At 41.5% G+C, this 24,030-nt stretch overlaps 2 protein-coding genes and 1 non-coding gene across 3 annotated transcripts in view; 2 read left to right on the top strand and 1 right to left on the bottom strand.

Annotated features, from left to right (window-relative positions):
- The window catches only part of pla2r1 (phospholipase A2 receptor 1), a 28,336-nt gene extending 25,805 nt beyond the window's left edge, over positions 1-2,531 (top strand). The window contains exon 30 of the mRNA XM_086107217.1: positions 369-2,531. Coding sequence (XP_085963343.1) covers positions 369-583 — 215 coding nt within the window. The 3' untranslated portion in view covers positions 584-2,531. The remainder of the gene's footprint in view (positions 1-368) is intronic.
- On the bottom strand, positions 1,610-1,682 carry trnaf-gaa (transfer RNA phenylalanine (anticodon GAA)). The gene has a single exon. It is a non-coding gene; the product is annotated as a tRNA-Phe (tRNA).
- A 2,018-nt stretch (positions 2,532-4,549) lies between the features above and the next one.
- The window catches only part of ly75 (lymphocyte antigen 75), a 35,129-nt gene continuing 15,648 nt past the window's right edge, over positions 4,550-24,030 (top strand). The window contains exons 1-15 of the mRNA XM_086106680.1: positions 4,550-4,773; positions 5,904-6,272; positions 10,073-10,246; positions 11,445-11,606; positions 12,710-12,829; positions 13,931-14,071; positions 14,168-14,365; positions 15,341-15,498; positions 16,419-16,526; positions 17,344-17,432; positions 17,598-17,767; positions 18,214-18,413; positions 18,996-19,138; positions 19,239-19,317; positions 23,632-23,703. Of these exons, the coding sequence (XP_085962806.1) occupies positions 4,698-4,773; positions 5,904-6,272; positions 10,073-10,246; positions 11,445-11,606; positions 12,710-12,829; positions 13,931-14,071; positions 14,168-14,365; positions 15,341-15,498; positions 16,419-16,526; positions 17,344-17,432; positions 17,598-17,767; positions 18,214-18,413; positions 18,996-19,138; positions 19,239-19,317; positions 23,632-23,703 (2,259 nt within the window). The 5' untranslated portion in view covers positions 4,550-4,697. The remainder of the gene's footprint in view (positions 4,774-5,903; positions 6,273-10,072; positions 10,247-11,444; positions 11,607-12,709; positions 12,830-13,930; positions 14,072-14,167; positions 14,366-15,340; positions 15,499-16,418; positions 16,527-17,343; positions 17,433-17,597; positions 17,768-18,213; positions 18,414-18,995; positions 19,139-19,238; positions 19,318-23,631; positions 23,704-24,030) is intronic.

Raw genomic sequence — 24,030 nt, 5'->3', positions numbered from 1 at the left:
ATTCAGCTCTCTAAATATAACTTAATACACCATTTACATCAAATTATAACCCGTTCTATTGTTTGTTATTAAGTGCTTCTCAACCCACACTCTTTTTTAGATTATTTGTTCACTGTCTTAAATGAAACAATTGGGATAGAATGGTTTCCATTCTACAGTCACCACTTAAGATGATAGTTCTTTTAGGTTTGCTACCAGATTACATCATGTATCGATTTTTGGGACAACGGAGCAATTTCCTGTCATATTCTTACTTTCTTGAAAGAGGCATTTAATGGCTTACTGCACTCAAATGGAGAAAGTGAGTGACATTTTTTTTCAAGAAGTGGCTATATCCAAAACCAACCATTGTGTACTTTGCATTTCAGGATTACATTACGGCGTCATCCTTGCTGCTGTGCTGGTGGCTGTGTTGATCTTTGCTCTGCTGGCAGGAGCACTGTGCTTTGCTTACAGGAGAAATGCTGCTCATTTTCGGGGTATCCCTGCACTCGGTAGTGCCTATTACCGACAATCCGGCTCCCAAGCTACAGAGTCTGATGGTAATGTGCTGATCACAGAGCTGGAAGATCACTCAGGATAACATTACAGACTGACATTGCCACAATGCTTTGGACCAGTGTTGAGATATATACTTTCTAATTCAGTATTCGAAGGATATTCAGAAAAACATTTGAGCATTTATTCCATCGGGCCATGTACTAGCTCATTGCTCTTTGTCCTCACTATCGTACAACAATTAAGCACATTAGTTGGACGACTGTGTCTTACTAGTAAAGTTTTTTTCTACAACAAGTGCCACTTTGGGCCTACTAGTACGACCTTACCCTGGACACCAAGAATATCAAATGTTTATATCCATAAAGCCATTTGTGCATTTATTTGATGCTCTTGATATCTAACTTAAGCTCCGTGTATTAATACACTCTTTGTCCTCATGAGTCAGACATTTCGGTTGCATGAGTAGAATGACTAGAATTTTACTAGTGATGTTTTTTTAACTACTAGTGCCATTTTTGTCTTATTGGTATGAATTTAACATTTATGGAACTCATTTGATCTCAAATATATCGAATAACCGCTCAAGCAGCTTTGATAGCCTTGATATTCAAAAGTCCAACCTTGGCAAACACATATTACTAGTGAGGCATAACCGCATGCTAGTAGTATTACTAGTGACATCATAGAATTCTTCATGTTAGCAGAAAGCACTTGACTAGTAGTACTCGTAGCACACAGATACAATACAATACAATACAATACATGCTGATTTATATAGCGCTTTCACAACAGCGGTAGCTGTAACAAAGCGCTTAACAAAACAGTTAACATAAAGATGTCAATTAAAGTACAATTTTGCCTCACTGGTAGCATGAAGTTGTCTTCCTATTATGTTAGAGTTGCCAAAATGTCTTCCCGTAGAATGAAGAACATGATGACTAATACTATTTTTTTATTAGTCTGCCCAGGTCATACTACTTGTTTGCTGAATTGTCTTTCTAGTGAGGACAAAGAGCGCACCCGTGCACGGCCCTTAAAAAGCAGATGAATGAAAAGAAAACAATGCTCAAATATTCAGTTTTGACCTTGCTCTCAGAAGAGAATACATTGCCGAAACCCGGGATCGAACCAGGGACCTTTAGATCTTCAGTCTAACGCTCTCCCAACTGAGCTATTTCGGCCTATGAGAAGTTAATTTTCAACATGTCACATGACAAAAGGGAAAACTGATGCCTGGACCAAATCAGGTTGGAAATGGCTTTGATCTGGACAGCAGCTGAGTACAGATAGTGTAATAATATAAAATACTGAAATGCTTGCCATTCTCTTGAAAGATTGTTGTCAAAAATAAAATGTTTTGTAATCTACTCTGTACATTTGGAGTACAGTCCAATTAATGTTGGAACTGCACTTGTAATAGCTATTTTGTCAGTATTACTAATATTCGATGTAAAAACAGGTTCTGTTTTTGTGTGTTGAAAGTTGTCAAACCTCAAACCTTATAAGGTTATGGAAGGCTGTTGGTTCCAAGCATTAATTCAATTTCCTTGATATCCTGCTTAAGTTCTTTGTCCTCACCAGTAAGTCAATTCAGCACACGTCTAGTCGAATGACAAGAGTGCACTAGTGGAACTACTCGTTCGGCTTTTCCACTACAATTGCTAATTTTGGCCTACTATGAAATTCAACCTTGCTTCTAAAGTACTCCGCTGCACAACTACCACTACGATCCCCAAATAGTACCGGTACATGTGTCACATGAGTAGCCACCTGGACCCTAGTAAAAGCACCAAAATGTCCACTAGTAGCTGTCCTACTAGAATGCCAAAGTTCTCCTACTAGTGAGGACAAAGAGCGTACTGGTACATGGACCTTAAGCTGGATATCAAGGATATCCAATAAAGGCTCAAGCACACGGCTTTCCGTATAAGATGACTTATAACTGGATGTGTTATTTGTTGCTAAGCAAGTTATAAGCTGTAAATTGCATATTTGTGTGTATTCCAATAAATTCAAGGTGGACCAACAAATGATACATTTTTGAGTGATAAAATTCATGTATCATGAATGATGCTTTCATTTGTGGATCACTGAATACATTTTGTTATTCTAAATGTCCTACTCTGTATTATATCATACACCTCTTGCCACACCACAATTGTTGCCTGAGAGTTTAAAGGCCAAACGATAAAGCAATAACATTGTGTTAATGATCTCAACTGAAGTCACAAGAGAGAACCAATTCGGAAAATTGTGACAGCAAATTGCTGCTATTGTCAGTCTGAAGAGAATCCGGCAGCAGGATGTAATGAATCATTCATGAGGAGTAAAACCACAGCAGCTGCACTTTTCAAAAACAAAAGGGCAACATCACTTTGCATGAATGTATAAGCACCAAATGTTCAAGAAGGCATTAGTTCTGCGTGTGCCGTTTTATCCATGAAAACTTGTGTTTGTGGTTTATGAGTGAAAAGTGTAGTACAGTACGTGAAAAAACATCTGTGACATAATAGTTTTTCTGTGTCTTTGGTGCATTTCTTAGATATAAATTGAAATCTGGAAAACAGTGAGTGCATTTCTCAAAATAATTTGTACAAATAGCAAAATGAAAAAATGGTTTCCTTACAAAAGTCTTTTTTTTCTCTCAAATTGCTTATTACACACATCGGCATAAACTATTTGCACCACTGAACATGCCAATGCCATCAGAACGACAAGTCTTGTGTCATTGCATAGTCATGTGATCAATATAACGGTGTATTTTGGAGAGATGTTCGAATGTAAACTGCTGTTTAAATTTTGATGACAAATTCAGTATTCTAAATTGAAAGTTGCACCTCTGTGTATGTGGAAGATTGATTGCAACTGGACAAGATTCACATTGCACCTTTACTGTTTGCACTGTCATTTGCTGACCAACCATTTCATTGTGATACAGAAAGTAAAGACACCACTGCATAGCACAAAGAAAACAACAAATCAAAAAAAGTAAACATCTGAACATAGGACCATGTTCATGCAAAACTGTAGGAATTATGGTGTAGTGTTCGTCAAACTCTTTTGTAATTTTATCGAGTTAGTTTATGGAAAATTATTTTAGTCACATTAGTTGATTTTATAATTCTACCATCACTATTTTAGCTTATATATTAATAGAAGGGCGACCCGGTCCAGTGGTTAACGCGTCAGCCTCGCAGTGCAGAGGTACTGGGTTCAATTCCAGCTCCGGCCTCCCTGTGTGGAGTTTGCATGTTCTCCCATGGCAAGTTAATGGAACACTTTAAATTGTCTCTTGGTGTGATTGTGAGTGCAAATGGTTGTTTGTCTGTGTGTCCTCAGATTGGCTGGCAACCAGTTCAGGGTGTACTCCGCCTACTGCCCAAGGACAGCTGGGATAGGCTCCAGCACACCCCGCGACCCTTGTGAGGATAAGCAAATTAGAAAATGGATGGATGGATGGATATTTTTACATTGCAAGTTTTCACCTGTATTTTAATGTTTGTTATTCAGAGGTGGTTGAAGTACTCACACTAGTTAAGTGAAAGCCGTGCGGGTGTTCTTGTGTTTAAAAAAACTGCCGATTCAACTCCTTAACAAAAAGTTAAAAAATAAATAAATTCAAACTCTGAAATACACTTAAGTACAAAAGTACAATATAATTTTTACTCATCCAATTCCCATTTTGAAACTTGGGACTATGCAAAATAAACTTCTGTACACATAATCTCCCCTTTATTTGAGTTGCATTGAGCATCTGTACTTCTACTGAAGTAGAATCTGAGTTCTTTTTTTTAAACAATCATAGTAGACATCAACACTTTGTAACAAAGCTAAATAGGTAAATAAAGCACTCTAAAAATCTACGAAATTCTGTAATAAAGGTTTTACTCTGTGTAAATGATTTAACATTACGTATTTGCACGAGTATTTTCTTTTGAAGCGGTCACGTAACATTCGTAAAAGGCCACCGGAAGTTAGCTTTATTTTGTATGTTGAACCGGAAAATGTACTTCATCTTACATTTTTAACTTGTTGGAATCGTTGGCGCTTGACAGCAGAGTCGGCGGTTCATGTGTCCCAATCTTTTCACTTTCGTTTTACACTAAAGGAGTTAGCCCCACTTTCTTTTACAGCTCCATTGTCCACGGAAAATGCAATCTTTATGAGTGCGGCAAGAAAAGGATAATTTTAAAAAAATGTTCCGAGCGGCCACACTTTGTTTGTTGTTGTTGTTGTGGACAACTGTATTGAACAGGACATGCTCGACTTTTGGTAAGTAGCCGCCTGCAAAAGACACATTTTACGCTTTACTTTAGTTTTTCCCCCACCTCAGTAGGAGGGCGAAGTTTCGTTAATGCTTGTTAAATGTGTCTCACAGGCAGTAAGAGCTTCTCCCACTCACGAACTAGGACAATAGCTGCTGACCTACTGAGAAACAATAAAATAGGCGCAAAAACAAACAGATTATAAAAGTCCTTTAAAACAATGTTTCCTTGTTTTACATTATTCAGAGAGTTAAATTCTGTTCACGTAGAGTCTGATTTAATCACCGAGTCATCCCGGTTGTTTCGGCCTGTCTATTATGCAAGTTAAACAATGTACTGTGTATTGATACAAACATCGCGTGTGCTTGTCGGGGGTCTCACATTCAGGGGCGTGTCCACTGCATATATGTTCGAAATCAGCGGAGAGCTCCGGAAACAGAAATCGATACAACATTACGCCAGTATGCATTAGATCTGAAGTCCAGTGGTAAGCCGTCAAGGTCAGCAATGCCCATCGTTCTCCACCATCAGAATTACTGACCTACGTTTATTGCCATACCCAGTTTACTGTCAAGCTAGACATAAAATTCAAAGAATTGCGCATTGTCTGACACAGCAACCACAAACCTTAGCCTTCAGGTCTGCGAACTTAATGCTCACCAGAATGAGAAACAACATAGACATGCTAACAAATAACATCTATGAAATGAAACAGTGAATTTTATTCTGTGTGAATAACATCCTTCTCCATCTTCTCAAATGCCCATTAAGATGTGATGTCTGCAAGATGTTCATATATTTTACTTTTTAAAAAATGTTGATTTACAGTAATTTTTATTGTTACATGCTGATAATTAAAAACAAACTCTGTTTTAAAATGTATATATAAAAACATTAAAAGAGAATGTAACGAAATAATGTTGTTTTCTAGTGAGATTAAGCATTTGTATGTGTTGTGCCTTAAGGGGGTGTGGCCTAGTGATTGAAGTCTGGATCTGTAGTCTTGCGTTTAGTTCAGCATATTTGTGTGTTTTTACCTTACAATACATGACAGAAAGTGCATCGCTTGTCTTTTATACGTCGTACCTTGTGAATCAAGGTACTATTCTCAACTATGAGGTTTGTTTTGTGTTACAGTGGAGGACAGCTTCACCATCCAGCACTCCATCACAGGGAGCTGTTTATCAGCTCAGGACTCGGGAAGTTTAGGTGTCTCAGCCTGTGATGCAAACAGCACGTCCCACTTGTGGAAGTGGGGCTCGGGTCACCGCCTCTTCCATGTGGCCACCGCCCTCTGTTTGGCGTTGGATGTCCACTCCAAATCTTTGTCCCTGGCGGACTGCGGCTCGGACATCCTGTGGTGGCGCTGTATGGATGGCGCTGTGTTCACTGTCTACCAAATGAGCCTGGTGGTCAGCGGAGGCCAGTTAGCAGCCCAACGGTACGCTCATGACGCGTGGGTGAGAGGAGGCTCTCAGGAAAGCATCTGCCGTAGGCCATATCGCGGTGAGTGACATGTGACCAAAACTTCAGGAAGTGTCAACATCAAGGCCAAAGATCCAGATTGCCACATCACTTTATGTGGCCCAATAGACTCAAAAGTGTCTTTTTATGGTCCTTTGAGCTGGTATCTCACTGAGTTGCAAAAGCCTATGAATGCCGAAATTTGCGGTTTTCATCAGGGTTGCAAAACATTGAAAACACACACTCAGTGCCGAATTCACAGAATTCATGGAAATGCTGACGCCAACAGCATATTGGAGCCTGGGCCGAACAGCCGTACTTAAAATTTTTTCATGCATTGCAAAATGGAGCCCTATGAACAGTGCATGAAGGGAAGACCGTCTGTGCCTGGCATGACGATGCCTTCTCTATACAACTGCTGTCATTAACCTCCTCCCACAGAGCAGCACCAATTTTACACCAGCATTCGCTATACATCATTTGCTTCTGATGTGTCGGCCCAGAGCCAGACCCACACCTCCTCCCGGAGACCAGGGGCGCGCCGAGACGCTCCGCCTCCTCCCGGGTGTCGGCTGAGGGATCAGGAGGGCCGACACTAAAACGTTCCTTCGTTGAGCCGCAGACCGGGGGACACACCAGATGTTTCTTTGAGCTTGAGGCCGGAATCGATCAAAAACCAAGTACAAACTTAGTCCAGAGGCCGAGGTGCAGGCTGGTCACAAGCGAGTTATATTCAATCAAAACCCGGAGAGGTACAGATGTGCACATCGGAAAACTCTGAAATCTCCCGAGGTTAAACACAGGTTTTATAGCGTTATGAGGGGCCAACCCCTCTCATTTCATTGGCTAGTCTCTACGATCATTTATCAATTCTAATAGTATCATAATGCGTTGTGTAATTCTGATTGGCTGTGGCCTTCTTTGTCGGCTAGATTTTAATGGTATAAATAATGGTATCACAATAGCTTTATTTTAAAAATATAATAGAGGCCCCTACCGGGCCTTTGTGCGATTGCATGTGGGTTTCAGATATAACTATATCCCCGTAGGCATGGCAACTCGATGTATGCGAGTCTTTAGATTTAATTGTGTCTTCGTCGGCTTGGCAACCCGATGAAATTACTGAAAACGTGCAACAGTCATTACCGGTACGCGTTTCGCTAATCCAATGGGGGGCATCCTTGCTAATCTAAAAGTGACCATCGCAGAATAGCTGGCAGGCATCATCAGTATGCATTTTGCTCTTTACCTATGCACTGTTTGACATGTAATTAGCTAACAAGCATCATCAATATACATTTTGCTCCTTGCTTATGCATTTGTTTGACATGTTCATTTCTCTGCTTGATAACCATATGCCTGTTTTCCTATTTACTACGATTAGGTAGCGTATTTCCATGAAACTAATACAAAACAGATATAAAACAGACACTACACTTCTCTGAAATTGCGTGTGGCTATTAACGCTGGTGTTAGTGAAATAGAGGTTCATTTGCATTGAGGTAGGTGATTTCGTCTCTAAATATATGCACATACTGTATGTGCAAATACCACCGGCGCACGGAGACGCATTCTGCTTCGCAGCACAGCAAATGAAGCATTTCCGCTTTCTGCGCTTGCTTTGTGAATTGAATGCCATGCAATTCACCATTTTTACCGGTTAGCGCCACGCAGGAGATGCAATCCTTTCGTGGATTCAGCCCTCAATTTTGTGCCGATAAGAAAAACTGTTTGGGATAAGTAAAAACTGCCCGTAAACATACAGTATTTGCATTTTTTTTCATACCCTGATAACAAAATCTCCGAAGTCCAAAAGCGCGTATCCGTTAGTATTTGCCGATCAGTGATATACTATCAGCTTTTGAAACTGAAAACTAGCTCTTGGGTACTGATGAATGCGAAGGGCTACAAAACAGGTAAAGCAAAACCATGATTCACCATCTTCCATATGGCACCCTACAGCTAAGAATAAATGCTACGAAATCAAGAGATTTAGCTCTTGGGAATAAATTAATATAATTTCAGTGAACAAGTATTACAATATTGGTTGGAAATGTATGTCAGTCTTTCTTATGGTGTTTAGGCCAGCAGATAAGAGTTAAATTCGTGAATTTGATGGGATGAGGTGAAAGCGATACAACACTAAACGGGTGTGTCACTTGACCAAACTGGTTCTTCTACATGTCTAACATCTTCGTTGAGGTGTTAAGCCTCATTTCTTTTAGTCTGTCGTGCTTTTATGCGAGGTAAAACGGAAGTCGGTCAAATTTCTATTAGGAAGAGATGACATCTCCCCCAAATCCCAACGTGACGTTGGCTTCATACTCAATCGTTCATATTCATGTAGGAGTGGTTGTTCAGCTTTTGTCCCAGCTTTTTGCTGCATTCCTAATAGGTAGTGAAGTCTGTATTCTGCTCATATTTAGTCATAATGTATAACTTTCACATGCACGCGGCGAGACTCTGCGTCCTTGTAGCAATCATCACTTAAAATTGGTACACTCCTTCTTGGAGGCCTTGTGGAGACGCACAGATCGTTGTAACGCGCCAGTTAAATGAAAATCTGAGAATCGGTTTGGAGGAAACGAAAGTTCTGATGTCACACCTTTTGGTGCCGCCCTTCTGATGACATAAAAATGATGTGAATCCCTTCCTGCTTTGCACTCGTGACCACCGCAGCCATTGTCTGTAAACCGCGGGTGCCCAGAATATTCTGTTATTAAAAGCTTCGAAGAAACTGTTCATCAACTCCAGCCTGCATTTGGATAACCAACATCCTCCTCGTCCGAAATTCAACCAACACGCGGGGGAAAGAAGGCCACTTTCCTCCAACAGTAGAAAATCCTTCTCATTTGATTGCATGGAAAAAACTGTTGACTTTTTCTGATTATGTTTACAGTCGCTTTTTCTTTTGGAATCATGTTGTTGTCCAATACAAAGGCACAGGTTAAAAACTTGTGCGATTGGATCAGCTGCAGTTGCAGCACAGACCTTAAAAAAATGCATCATCTAGTTGGATCCAATGGAGCTTCCTTGAAAAACTACTTCATCAAGCTGCTTCAGAGTACAAAATATGAGTTGAAAGCACATGACCGCTGGCTGAGCTACTGATAGTATGATAAGGAATAATTCTTCAAATGTACTTTGATCCATTGAAAGACGGCAATTTACAGTATACTGAAAATATAATACAGCCGTACCTGGATGTACGAGTTCATCCAGGTACGATTTCAAGTTACAAGCCATCGCATGGTAATTTTTTTCCTTTTTTTAAAAAAAATTGTATTGCGAGCAAGCATTTCATACCCTACTGCTTGACGGAAGTGTGAAAAAGAAAACCTGTCAACACACAAATACTTGAGTGCATGGGATTTTATAGGCTTCAGAAGACTTGATGAAAGTTTATTCCTTTACATTCTCTTTTACCTATGTAGCCCTTTGACACTCCTTTGTGGGTCTGTACAAATAAATTTGACTTGGCCTTTGACTTCATTTGATTATGCGTCTAGGTATATATTTTGGAGTACAATACTATATTTCTTTATTTAGTAATTAATGTAAATTCCATTCATTTCCATGGGTACCATTGGTTTGATAGATTTTAAAAATGTATAATATTCATCTTGTATCACTGGTAGACCTTGTGAGGATAAGCTCACAGTAATGTCCAAATTATCTTATCCATTTATATTGTATCTTGTGATTTCCACTCTTGCTGCTTAAATGTTGCTGCTACATTCAGACTTTCCATTTTTTTCCATTTCACTTTTTATTTTATTTTATTTTTACATTCTTGTAGGTCTTTAACTCTGTGTGCTCCTGTTTTTATTTTTTTTATGCAGTCGTTCACACCACCAATGGAAACTCTGCCGGCGCTCCTTGTGAGTTCCCCTTCAAGCACAATGGAAACTGGCATCACGAATGCCTCCCAGATTCTGACTTGCCGGGACTCTCCTGGTGCTCCACCACCACTGACTACGATAAAGACAGAAAGAAGGGGACCTGTCTAAAACCTGGTATGTTTAAAAATAAAATAAAAATTAAGTACTAAGGTCTGATTTACTAAGATCTCAAACAGCAGGCGCTAAATTGCATGTTCCTTCAGAGATGTTGATGGGCATGACTTGGCAAGATTTTGGCATCTTGTTACTTCTGATCGATTTCACTATGAAAAGTATTGGAAAGCTCTGGAAGTGCCAAAAGAAGTTTGAAATAATGGAACTGGATGTGTTGGTGGGAGACGCAAATGAAACTTGGATATTTCATCACAACGTTTGACTCATATTGAGTTCCACACAACTTGCACATTCAGAGCAAGTGTCTGCTTATGATTGCAATATATAGGTCAAGTTGCACAACAACTAATAATATTTGTGAAGTTAGCAACCGTGTTTTATTTGATTTAACTAAATTCAAAGAGTGTGATTTGGACATAGTGATCTAGTGTGAGTAATGTTGCGTTTAAATCTTGGTGCAGCATACCTGAAAAACTGCCTTGGGAAAGCACAGCACCAATTGCCAGAGTGCACTGGACTGACCCAGATGCAAGGAAATGCAAAATTGAAAGGACTTTTCTCACAGGTGGTACACTGTGCCATGACCCCTTCTTGTGACTGACTTTGCCATAAGAACTGGCATGTCCAATCCTCAAGGGCTGCTTTCCTCCCTATTGTAAATTTGTACCTTCTGTGAAGAAACCCAAAAATGATCCTGATCATTTGAATCAGCTATGTTGGAGGTGGAACCCATCTAAATCATGTCGGACAATGGCCCTTTAGAACCGAGTATGGAGACCCCTGCGTTAGATCAGTCAGAAGCTCCAAAATTGCTGTCTTGAGTAACAGATGAAATGTCTTTATTTGTTTCTGGCATTGGAAACGTGTTTGCACACACGCTTTGCCGCAATAACCAAGGCAAGAATGCCTTCCTTTCAGATGGTATTTTCTGACACAAAATCAGCTCACATCACGTGTGCTGAATTAATGTTTGCATCGACCACTGAGTATTTTGCGCGTTTCGGTTGAAATGAATAAAATGAATTGCGCTACAAATTTGCCCGGTGGGTAGATGCAATCACTGGGTGCAACCAGTTATTAGATCAGCTTCTACATTTGTTTGCTGCCGTTTTTATGTGCACAAACATTTAGTAAATCAGACCCTTAGGGTTCGTTTTATACAAAAAACAAACACTCAACTGTCTCACTGACTTTTCAGAGAAAGGTTGCCAGACTCTTTTTACCGGGCCGGAGGGGAACTCCTGCTATCAATTTGTTCCCAATGCCGCCGTGACCTGGCACCAAGCGCTAGATTCCTGTCGGAGCCAAGGAGCGGATTTGCTTAGTGTGACTACCCTGGATGATCTCCACTCCTACACATGTAAGAATCACACCGTCAAAAACAACTTAACACATGTATCATAAAATGATACAAATAATACATCACAAAGATGGGAACTGGAGTCATTGCAACTTTGTTACTGAAGTCAACTGGATGTTTTGATAACTTGTGACTTGTATTGACGAAACACTACAACTCTGCAGATTCAACTTGGACTTGTGTGCAGAGCCGATTAAAACATTTACAGTATTTAATAGCCTTGAAGTCCACGTTTAAGTCACTTTTCGCATTTGCTCTTTGTCCTCACTATTAAGACAAGTCAGTGCACTAGTAGAACGATGGTTGCACCCTAAGAATGACCGACTAGTGACTAGTACTAGTGCCACTTTTGTCCAATTTGTAGACAACTAGTGTGCAGTAATGTCAAAAAGTTGTGAAAATCTGTAGTGCAAAAACATTTAAAACACACTTGTGCTTTGTAGTCCTTCTGCTAGTGTTTGAGTATTTATTTGATATTGATATCCAGTTTAAGGTCCATGTACCAGTATGCGCTTTGTGTTCACCATTAAGACAACCTTGATATGCTAGTAGGACAACTACATGTTAGTGAAGCAAAACTGCACACTTATTGATCACTGTGTGCTACTACTTCTACTCGTAAAATGTAGTTGCCCTACTCGTGTGTGTGGAAATGTTATATGGTACTGTGGAAAAATATTACTGATAAGGCAGTCATTTTACTAGTGTCTGTTAGTTTTTTATTTATAATAAGGAAATTGAATAAATGCTCAAACAGCTTTCTACAGATGTGAGAGTTAGCCTCGGGACTTGACATGAGATATGATGAGATGATATGCGTCCATGTGGTTTCAATGAATCGGCCAGTGACATCATTATCTGACCTTATTCTTCCCTTCTTGAAGACCAGATACTGCATCTAAGACCGCATTAATAAGTGCACTTGAAGGCTAAGACTTGAGACGAACACGTGCGTGACTTGATCCCATCTCAGACATAATCAGTCATATTGTCATCTTTGACTGCGTCCTTCCACTGGACATTGTCATTCCTGTTTCTTAATGATTCTGACCTCTCTCACTTCCTGCTTTCTCAATGAGTCCTGCGGTGTATGCTTGGTTCAGTTTTAGATGGCCTCAACATGATGCCGGAGAGGATGTGGATAGGCCTCCATCAGTTAGACGCATCTCAGGGCTGGCAGTGGTCAGATGGCTCCCCGCACTCGATGCTGCGCTGGGAAACAGGTGCTTGTTCTCCTCATTTCTTTGATAAGATGAAGATTGCAATAGGTTTGGACGATTTCTGGTCAACTTCCAGAAATTTTCCAATAATGTTCACGTGAAATTAAACTTTGGGAATTTTTGGAATACTTAGATATACATATTTAGCATTTAATATAAGAAAATCAGTCATTCAACACCACATTTCAATATTTTAAAGATTTTAACTTTCTATCAGTAATAATTCATTGTCCTTGTTTTTTATTTCCATCTCCAGTGCATACCCTGCAATTATGTACTGAGTTGTAAACAATGTACCCATGGTCAGCGCAATGAGATTGCTGATATAATTTCTGCCGAGTCATGTGGCTCACTTTTCTCTCCTCATCTAGATGGGTAAAAAGGTTACAGTAACAAGGTGGCGTGTATGTTGGCACAATTTCATAGCATAACAATTATTTCAAATATTCAAAGTGAGTTGTACATGCAGTAATGTCAAAAAGTATGCTAAAATATACTTTGTATGTAATTTGAAGTTCACATGAGCTCAGTAAAAATTGACTGTATTTAGTTTGAATGAAACATCTATCTTGATGAAATCTGGCTCTCAATAAACATTTGGTGTGTGTTGTTGTTGGTGGTGGTGGCGACTGGCTTGAGTTGTTCAGAAGCTCACTGTGCCTGGTCGTACTCTTGATGAATTGCAATGAATACAAGACAACTAGCTATCGTACTATGGTATACTGTTGCTCTTTTCAATCTCTAAAAGTGAAAGAGACTAAAGCTATTAGACTGACATGAGCTCTCTGCTGATATTTAGAGCACGCCACTGTAAATTCTTGATAAAGCTATCAGACTGATATGAGCTCTTTGCTGATACATGGAACATGCCATTGTAGATTCTTGAAGATATTTCGCCCAGACATGCCTGGAACTTGACTTTGTGAAGAAGCCTTTTGAGTCATAAGGAAGAGGGAGGGAGGTATCTTCAAGAATCTGTTGTTCTTGCTGTTAACTCATCCCCTCAGATAACGGATACTGTGAACACTGAAAAGACAGCCGGAGGCGAATGCCACTTGTCTGCTCTTCCCTCATGACACGTTTTTGTATTTTTTTCTGTGTCAGGAATGCCCCCCGTCTCTCTAATCATCGCGTCAGACTGTGGAGTCCTGAACACCAAGCAAAAGTATGAAGCTGAAGCATGCAGCAAACAACTGCCATATATCTGCAAGAAGATAGTCAACGCTACTCAAACAGGGCCATCGGGTAGCTTGCAACTCACTTGAATGTCAACCTTTCTGTCACTTTTAGCCTTGGTTGATTAGGTTGAGAACACATTTTATGGCCTTACTCTCCCTGCAGAGTCACTCGTGTATAAAGAGACAGTGTGTGCTCCTGGTTGGGTCCCGTGGAATGGCTGGTGTTACAAGTTAGTGACGGACAACCCTTCTAACTTCACGGATGCACAGCAGTACTGTAACCACACAGCAGGAGGAAGCTTTCTTGCCAGCTTCCACTCCATCGACAGCAAGGAGATGATCAGCACCAATTTTCATGCTGGTTTGTCCCTCTTAAATGTTTTTCTGTCAATGAATGGAATAGAAGAGAAACACGCTGATATGTTTCGCACTTGTTTACACAATTACGATATTCACAAAAAGATAAGGATATCATGCTGTGGGACGAAATTTCAGGATGAACTTAGAACTTTAATGATCGGCCAATAAATGTCCGGATTCAACTAGTTTGTTGAAACAGTCATCTTCAACAATTGATTGGACACGACTTCACAATTGAGAAGCTTCAAACAGGGTGTTCCCAGAGGGAAATGGCCACTGACTTTAGAACGTCACACTCAAGTGTCATCAGCAGGTTGCAAAGCGATACAGACAGATTGGATGAGTCTAAGAATGCACACACAGCCTTAGAATTTGTTGTGAATTTTGATCATCTGCTTCTTTTTAAAGATCAAGTTATGAAAAAAAGTGCAGAAACAATGAACAGCTGAACATGGGCATTCGAAAGATTAAATCAGATCAAATAAAGTTCACCTGGAAATGTAGTGGATTTTAGGTTCATCCTGAAATTTCACCAGGAAGCCCAATCGCTCTAACTTTTTGTGAGTACAGTGAACACTTGCTATCTGCAGGGCATAGGGACTGAGCCTGCCACAAATAGCAAAAATCGCTGAGCAATTGGCATCCACAGAATGAGGTTTGTAATTGCCTGTAGATTCCAAATCGATGGAGGCAATGCATCTTTTTCTGTTAGATGAAAATATGGCCAGACAAAATAATGTTCTTCTCCTCAGTTCAGCATAGGTGCTTGACACCAGATTGCATAAAAACAGTATTTTTGTATGAGATATGCCTCTGGTCTTAGTTTTAATAATAGGACAGGTTACCCCACCAAAAAAAAACAAATAGAAAATGGCAACTGGGCAAATCTGCGAATACTCAACCGTGAATATATAAGGATCCATTAGAGTTCATACCTATTGAAAATAAGTATCAAATGTGCGTTACTTTTTGTCAGATGGCCAGCAGTTGAATGTGTGGATCGGTCTGGTTGGAGAGGGCACAAATCCCACGGTCTTCAAATGGGTGGACCAGACACCAGTCACCTTCACATTCTGGGGCCCAAATCAGCCATTGCAGCCATCGCAGGATATCAGCTGCGTATTCTACTCCTCGGTGTGTGTGTGCATGTGCGTGCGTGTGTGTGGGGTGGTGGGGGGGGGGGGGGGGTCAGGGGGAAATGATGTTTCGAAAAGTACATTTACTACACAAACTAGTTCAAAGTTCATTACAATCAAGTCATATTGGCCGCTCTCAAATGCTGTGGGTATGCCCGCTAAATACTCTTGAACCACGCCCCGTTCAGCTGTCAATCAAATGTCACTGCTACTACCTGAAAAAATGAATTCTCCTTTATCTAGCATCTTTTGTCTACTAATAACTGTTCGATTAATTGATCTAAATATATTCGCTGATAGCATCCAGTGGCTACAATATGTCATTGTCACTGTGGGGCCTTGCTGTGACAACAAGGAGCTCAAAAGCCGTGCCATCGCAAAGCTATCCATACACTGGTTGCCAGATCAGACTTATTTTTTTTCACCTTGCTTTTCCCCTGTCTCTCTTGTAAACTGCATATTCATGGCAGACAATGAGGCACTCTATAACAACCAAGCCAACCACATGTCACAGTTGCACTGATGACTGCTGATGTGAACAATGGTGCTTTTAATGGAGAAGCTGGGACTCAAGCCCAGGCCAAAGTGCATCACTCGGCACCATTTTAGCCACGTCCCTCAAAAATTGGGAAAAATGGAATGGTGAAAAAAACTATTTAACAGCTCTCAATCAATCAGGATCTCAACCCAATTAACTTTACCTCTCTTAAATTAAATTGTTGTCCACAGATAAAATAAATTAACTATTTTAACAAAGAAAGGAGTAGAAAGTACTCATACCTCTTAGCAAATGTAAAGAGTAAATTTAAAAAAAAAAGCTATTCAAGTTTAGTACAAATACCTGAAAAAACTTTATCAGTACATTATTTGTACTTTATTACTTGCCACAAAATTAAAACTCTTTATGTCTCCCCAAAGTCTCATGATTGGCAGGTTGGCCGCTGTTCTGAGAAACAAGCTTTCATGTGTCAGACAAAAGGAGACGTCAGCGAATCATCAGGGACGGCCGGCTGCCGCTTTGAAGATGTGAGTACGGCCTGCATACCGAATTTCAAAGTGTGAAACGCATTCACAATTTGGGCTCTTATTTCTAGTATACTTGAGGCACTGAAAACTAGATTGAACTTAACTGTATTTTTCATCAATTTGCAAGACAGTAAATTCAAGTTTTATGACGTCAATAAAATCTGATGGATTTATTTCTTGGTTATTTACATGGCAATGATTACTTCCTTACAGATCCACTAGCACCCAAGCTAAAGCACTTACTTACCGTATTTTTTGGACTTAATTGCTGTGGAGTATAAATTGCTCCAGTCATGCATCATAGATTAAAAAGAAATATACATTGCACTTGACTATAAGTCACATTTTTTGTGGAAATCCATTTTACAAAAAGTGAGAACAAGAACAGTAGAGGTCGGAGTCGCGTACAAAATCCTTGTTACCTCATTGTGTTGACGGCAGCAAATGAGTTCCGGTTGGATTTGCAACTTCCATTTCCAAATGTGCAAATATTTTCCTTTTCAGTTTAAAATTGCTGACATTAACAAGTCTGAAAATCACAATTTTCTCAGAGGAGCAATTTTGCTAATCAATACTTCGATACTTCATAATGTACGTCGCAGTAATAGCTTAGTCGGCACAGGCTCACACACAAGCGGGACTCTCTTCCTCGATCGGTTGTGAGGGAGCCACTGGGGCTGCCGTACTGTGTATGTCCATGTTATGAGGAGTCAAGCTTATGTCCGGACAGAATTATGTTGTTGATGTTACAGTTTTTAGACTATGTTTCTGCAATAATGTGAAAGTTTGCCAACGTATCACTGCTGTTGAAATTTAGGGCTGGAGGAGACATGGCAATTCCTGTTATCGAGTGAACACCACACAAGTGTCTTTCAAAGACCGCTGTCACATCACTATAAGAAACAGGTAGGAGTTGGTTCACCTTGCGACTTGACTGGCACCAAGAAACACTTCTGGTACTATAGCAGATACGGCCAAATGAACAAACTGCCAAAAGCTAAACCGTCAGTGAAAGCTGTGGAATTGTCAATGTCAGATGTCTGAACAGTCAATTTTATTTATTTTCTCTAGGTTTGAGCAGGCCTTCATCAGCCGTTTGCTTGGAGATTATATTAGTAATACGCCTCAGTATTTCTGGATTGGGCTGCAGGATGTTAAGAGCACAGGAGAGTATCAATGGCATGGCCAGGATGATTCCCAAGTTCAAGTTACATACACCAATTGGGGCTCTTTTGAACCAGGTATGTAATTCTGCTCTTTATAAAAATGCAACAGTGAATTATTAGTCCGTTGAAAGGCAATAGAGTCACATGCAGCAGGATGGACTCATGAGTCACAAGGCTCGTATAATCAGAAATTACCCTTCATGTTAATGAGAACAATATATGTTTCACCTCTTTCATCCCCCTCTGTCCACAATTGTTGATTCAAACTCCACATTGAACTTGATCACAATCAACTTTATAATATATTCAAAATAACACACACGCAAACATGCACGCGCACACCCATACACATAAGCAACACATCAACTTGGGTTCAATTTTGGGAGGGCTAAGAAAAATGATGCCTTTGGCAATGAGGTCATGATTTCGGTCCTGCCTGTTCATCTATTTGTGTTCCTCAAAACCTACTTCAAGAAAGTGTTATATTCAAAGTTCTACTCGATTATCCTTTTTTCTTTCAGCGCACGATGGAGGTTGTGCTGTGGTCGGCACCTCAAACGGCCTGGGAAAGTGGGAGGTGAAAAACTGTACGCTCTTTAAGGCTGGCACCATTTGTAGGACAGACCTCAGCCCAGTTATACCACCAGAACCTGAACCGGACCTAACCTTGCCATGCCCAGATGGATGGGTATCCGTACCGGACTCCAAATACTGCTACAAGGTAAGTGAGTGACTGAGTTTTTTGCCAAGGAGATGTACTTCATTCGCAATATCATTCACATTATTCACACAAAAGCTACATAAACTACTAATAAACTCCTTTTATTCACCAGTAAGACAATTCACCGTACGAGTAGCACAACTTGCTAGAACGAGTAGAAAAACGACCTTACTTGTAATGTTTTTCCAACTAGTAGCGCCAACATGTCCACGAATAGAATTGCCTCACGAGTAACATGTTTTTGTCCTACTAGGATGCCAAAGCTGCATGTATAGCTGGGTATCAACAATATGGAATACCTGTAACTGAGCATTTATTCACTATCCTTTCACTTGTACAAATGTACCACTTGTCCTGAACATAATTCAACACTCTCGTAGAATGAATAAGGGCACATGCTAGTAGAATGACTGTCTTAAAACTGGATAACCTGGAGATCAGGGATATGGAGTAAATGCTATAACAGCTTGCCACAAAAAACCCCCAAAACAAAACAAAAAAACTTTATACAGCTTTATTAGAGTCGAACTCAATGCATCATTTTAATTCCTACGCTGCTTTGTCTCTTTTTTTCTGAATCAGGTGTTTCACGAGGAGAGGCTCAGTCGCAAACGTTCATGGGAGGAAGCCGAGAGGTTTTGTCAGGCCCTTGGAGCCAACCTGCCCAGCTTCACCACTCTGGATGAGATGAGAGTGCTGCATGGTATCATGAGAGACACCATCAGGTACAGACTGTGGCTATTTTATGCTAAATGAAGCATACACCTGAATGGCAGGGGCTAGTCCTAACCGGTGGATTGCCATCCAATGTTCTTGTTGCTGCAGCGATGATCGCTACTTCTGGGTCGGCCTGAACAGAAGAAACCCAGCCGACCGCTCTTGGCAGTGGAGTGATGGCCGTCCCGTGAGTAAAACCTACAGTAAATCTTAATGTTATGTCACGTTAGTGGTCACAGTGTGTGTGTGTGTGTGTGTTTTTATATGGTTTTTTAAATTTTTTTATTTATATATATATATATATATATATATATATATATGCGCATGCATGCGGGTGGATAGCTCAGTTGGTAAGGCATCGGTTTGGCATACGGGAGACGGTGGTTCGAATCCCGCTTGGGGCAAAAAATGAGCACATAACACCATCCAGTGTGGGTTCTTGGGCAAGATCCTTCACGCTAATGCCTACCTCATACAATGATGAGAGACAATAAAACGAATGACATGCCGGCTCAGACGTCGCCCGGCCAAACAAGGTCTGCGTCAGGTGCTGGGGAACCAGAGCACCTTGATGAAAAATGGGCTACTGGAACAAAGCGGAGATGGGCGAGATGCGATAACATGGCTCTGTTGGAATGCAGGACTCAAGCAACCCGAGTCAGAGGGGTTACATGCAGAGAATGTGGGCTAAATGGTTACTTCGAAACCCACAGTCACGGTTGACCACGAAACAACTAGTAGTTCAGTGTTCCAACATCCACAAACGGCAACTGCTGTCACAACTTGAGATTGATGAGGTACAACGCAGGTTCCATGGTGAAGGGCCCCAGGCTGCCAGATCAGAGGAGGAGGTCATACCAGAGATTGGGAGGCAAGCCCCAATGAAAGCAGATGATGAGATTGGGAGGCCAGCCCCAATGAATGAAATGCTGAGCGAGGCAGCAACTGACCTGAAAGCTAAGATCATGGCAAGAATGAAAGCTGGGCAACCTAGAAACCGATTACAACGGCTATGTGAAGTACCACCTGAAAGTCTCATGGAAAGTGAATGCAGCACTGAGGGCGATCTCTACCGTAACGATCACGGAAACCAATGAGCTGATACACGCTTCAGCATCAGTGATCCTTGAGATGCTTGGCTATAAGAGCAACCATGGAAGCCATGAGATACGTTACCCATCATGGAAAAGACGGTTGGAGGCTAAGATCAAGGCGGCTCGGAAAGATGTGAGTCAATTGACGGAGGCCCAGAGAGGTGTGATGAAAAGGCCGATACCCGAGAGGTACATCCAGATGACCATACCTGAAGCACTCGAAACTGCCAAACAAAGGCTCCAAGCCTTGTCCAGCCGCCTAAAGCGGTACACGAAAGAGAATGAGGCCAGACGAATAAACAGGCTGTTCGCAACACAACCTGCGAAAGTGTACGCTCAGTGGCAGGGTCCTAACAACAGAGCTGACCCACCAAAACTGGAAACTGAAAGGTACTGGAAAGGCATATGGGAGAAGGAGGTTGCACATAACAGCAGTGCACAATGGCTGGTGACCCTGAGAGAGGAGCACAGCAACCTCCCTGAACAGAACCCAGTTACCATAACAGTGGCAGACATACAGGAAAGAGTCTCAGATATGAAGAACTGGACAGCACCAGGTCCGGACATGGTCCACACCTACTGGCTAAAGAAACTCACAGCACTCCATGAGCGCCTAGCAGCACAAATGAACCAGCTGCTGAGGGATGGGACTCACCCAGGATGGCTAACCGAAGGGCGAACGATCCTGATCATGAAGGATCCCTCAAAGGGTGCAGTCCCATCCAACTAACGGCCAATAACCTGTCTCTCCACAACATGGAAGCTCATGTCAGGCATAATTGCGGCTAAGATAAGTGGACACATGGATCAATACATGAGCAAAACACAGAAGGGCATTGGTAGAGATACCATAGGAGCCTAACATCAGCTCCTGGTTGACAGAACAGTCGCACAAGACTGCAGGCCCCGACGTACCAACCTGTGCACAGCTTGGATTGATTACAAGAAAGCCTATGACTCGATGCCACATACATGGATCACTGAATGCTTGGAGTTGTATAAGGTGAACAGGACCCTAAGAGCCTTCGTTGCGAACTCGATGAGGATGTGGAAAACCACACTTGAAGCCAATGGCAAGCCACTTACCCAAGTGTCCATCAAATGTGGCATATACCAAGGTGATGCACTCTCCCCACTGCTGTTCTGCATAGGACTGAACCCCCTAAGCCAAGTAATCACCAAGACAGGCTATGGATACCGCCTCAGAAATGGAGCTACAATCAGTCACCTCCTCTACATGGATGACATAAAGCTGTATGCTAAGAGCGAAAGGGACATAGACTCCCTGATCCACACAACCAGGATCTACAGCAGAGATCATTCGGGCTTGAGAAATGTAGTCGGATGGTGACTAAGAGAGTCCGCACTGAAGGGGTCTCACTCCCTGAAGGAACAATAGCAGACATTGAGGACAGCTACAAGTACCTCGGTATACCACAAGCCAATGGCAACCTCGAACTGGCAACAAGGAAAGCGGCTACGGCCAAATACCTCCAGCGAGTGAGGCAAGTCCTAAGAAGCCAGCTCAATGGCAAGAATAAGACCTGGGCAATAAACAGCTATGCCCTGCCAGTGATCAGATACCCTGCAGGAATAATAAGGTGGCCAAAGGAAGAGATTCAGACCACGGACGTTAAGACCCGAAAGCTCCTAACCATGCATGGAGGGTTCCATCCCAAATCCAGCACCCTGAGACTGTACGCAAGCCGAAAGGAAGGAGGCCGGGGACTAGTGAGTGTGAGAGCCACTGTCCAGGATGAAACATCCAAGCTCCACAAAGACATCAAGGAGAAGGCTCCAACGGATGACGTACTCAGAGAATGTCTCAGACAATGGGGAACAGAAGATGAGGTGCTGGAAGAGGGACCATCATGGGAGGACAAGCCCCTACATGGGATGTACCACCGGACCATAACTGAAGTGGCCGATCTCAAGAAGTCCTATCAGTGGCTATAGAGGGCTGGCCTGAAGGACAGCACAGAGGCACTCATCCTAGCTGCTCAGGAGCAGGCCCTGAGCACCAGAGCCATTGAGGCCCAGATATACCACACCAGACAAGATCCAAGGTGTAGGTTGTGCAAAGAGGCACCTGAGACGATCCAACACATAACTGCAGGGTGTAAGATGCTGGCAGGGAAAGCCTACATGGAACGCCATAACCAGGTGGCTGGCATAGTCTACCGAAACATCTGTGCGGAGTATGGACTGGAAACCCCAAGGTCAAAATGGGAAACACCTCCGAAGGTGGTGGAGAATGACAGAGCAAAGATCCTGTGGGACTTCCAGATCCAGACTGACAAGATGGTAATGGCGAACCAACCAGATATCGTGATCATAGATAAAGGGCAGAGGAAAGCCGTTGTAGTGGATGTAGCGGTCCCAAGTGATGGAAACATCAGAAAGAAGGAACACGAGAAACTCGAGAAATACCAAGGGCTCAGAGAGGAGCTGGAGAGAGCCTGGAAGGTAAAGGTGACAGTCGTGCCTGTGGTGGTCGGAGCACTCGGGGCAGTGACCCCCAAACTAGATGAGTGGTTGCTACAGATCCCGGGAACAACATCGGAGATCTCAGTCCAGAAATGTGCAGTGTTGGGAACAGCAAGGATACTGCGCAGAACCCTCAAGCTTCCTGGCCTCTGGTAGAGGACCCGAGCTGAATGAGGGATGGACACCACCCGAGGGGGGGTGAGACGAGGAATTTTATATACATATATATATATATATATATATATATATGCATATGCATAGTGTCACACCTCCCACACAATTTAAATATGTTTTAACTTATGAAGACACTTTTGCATTTATTGAAATAAACTTAAAGGCCTGTTCTCAGTTTTCTGCGGTCAAGACATGGGAGCTGCATCACATCAGTCCCACTTTGCGGAACCTTAAAGAGTCTCTCACACTCATGCTATAAGCTGTTTTTTTCGTCACTCCCAGTTAAAGCCTACCATAAAACCAACATATAAAATACATAACACTTTCACCCAAATCATATAACAAATTATGGGTTGCTTAATGATGACAAAAAATATATACCGTAAATAACATAAAATGCTAAAGACACACTAACGAAAATAAGGCATCGGTGTTACGGTAAATATAAACCTTCAAACAACTGCTACCTTACCACACTTGGAGCAGCAACACATGTAAACAAAGCATAGAACATTACTCACAGCCATGCACAGTGTTCTTTGCTATTTGGCAACAACTGGGACTGTGCCACTTAATAGGATCTAATACATGAGCTGCATAAAAATATATTATTATAATATAATATAATATAATATAGTTTTTTTAAAATGTGTTTTTTGGGGAGCTCATTCTATTGCGCATGTCTGTAAGGATGTGCCCAATATGACAAAATAACAATGATGTTATTTGATATGTCTGTCCTTTAGGTAACTATGGATGTTTTACATCATGACTTCCAGGAGGATGATGCGTACAGTCGGGACTGCACTGCGTTTAAGGTAACTTTGAATGTCGTTATCTTTATCTCATGTTGTGATGTGTTATTGTATGTAAAAATACCTAAATAGAAAATTGACAATTTTTGTCTGTTTTGAAAGAGCTAATATCCGTCGATTAAATCGGCCAGACAGTTCATCAGTTGGGCCCGACATATTAGCATTATTCGAACTGCTAGTTGAAACCTTACTTTCGTTTCACATCAGAAAACTTGAGCTGCTTATAGATTTCCATTTTGTTTTGTCTTAGTCCACCATAGAGTTATCCCCTTCTTGTTGGAGAAGTAGTGATCTCAACTTTGTATTTTTGCTGCGATGACATTAATGCAA

Source organism: Hippocampus guttulatus, chromosome 3 (assembly GCF_054856545.1).
Source record: "Hippocampus guttulatus isolate MCC_2025c chromosome 3, RoL_Hgut_1.0, whole genome shotgun sequence".
Classification (NCBI taxonomy): Eukaryota; Metazoa; Chordata; class Actinopteri; order Syngnathiformes; family Syngnathidae; genus Hippocampus; species Hippocampus guttulatus.
This window is presented reverse-complemented; position numbering and strand designations above follow the sequence as displayed.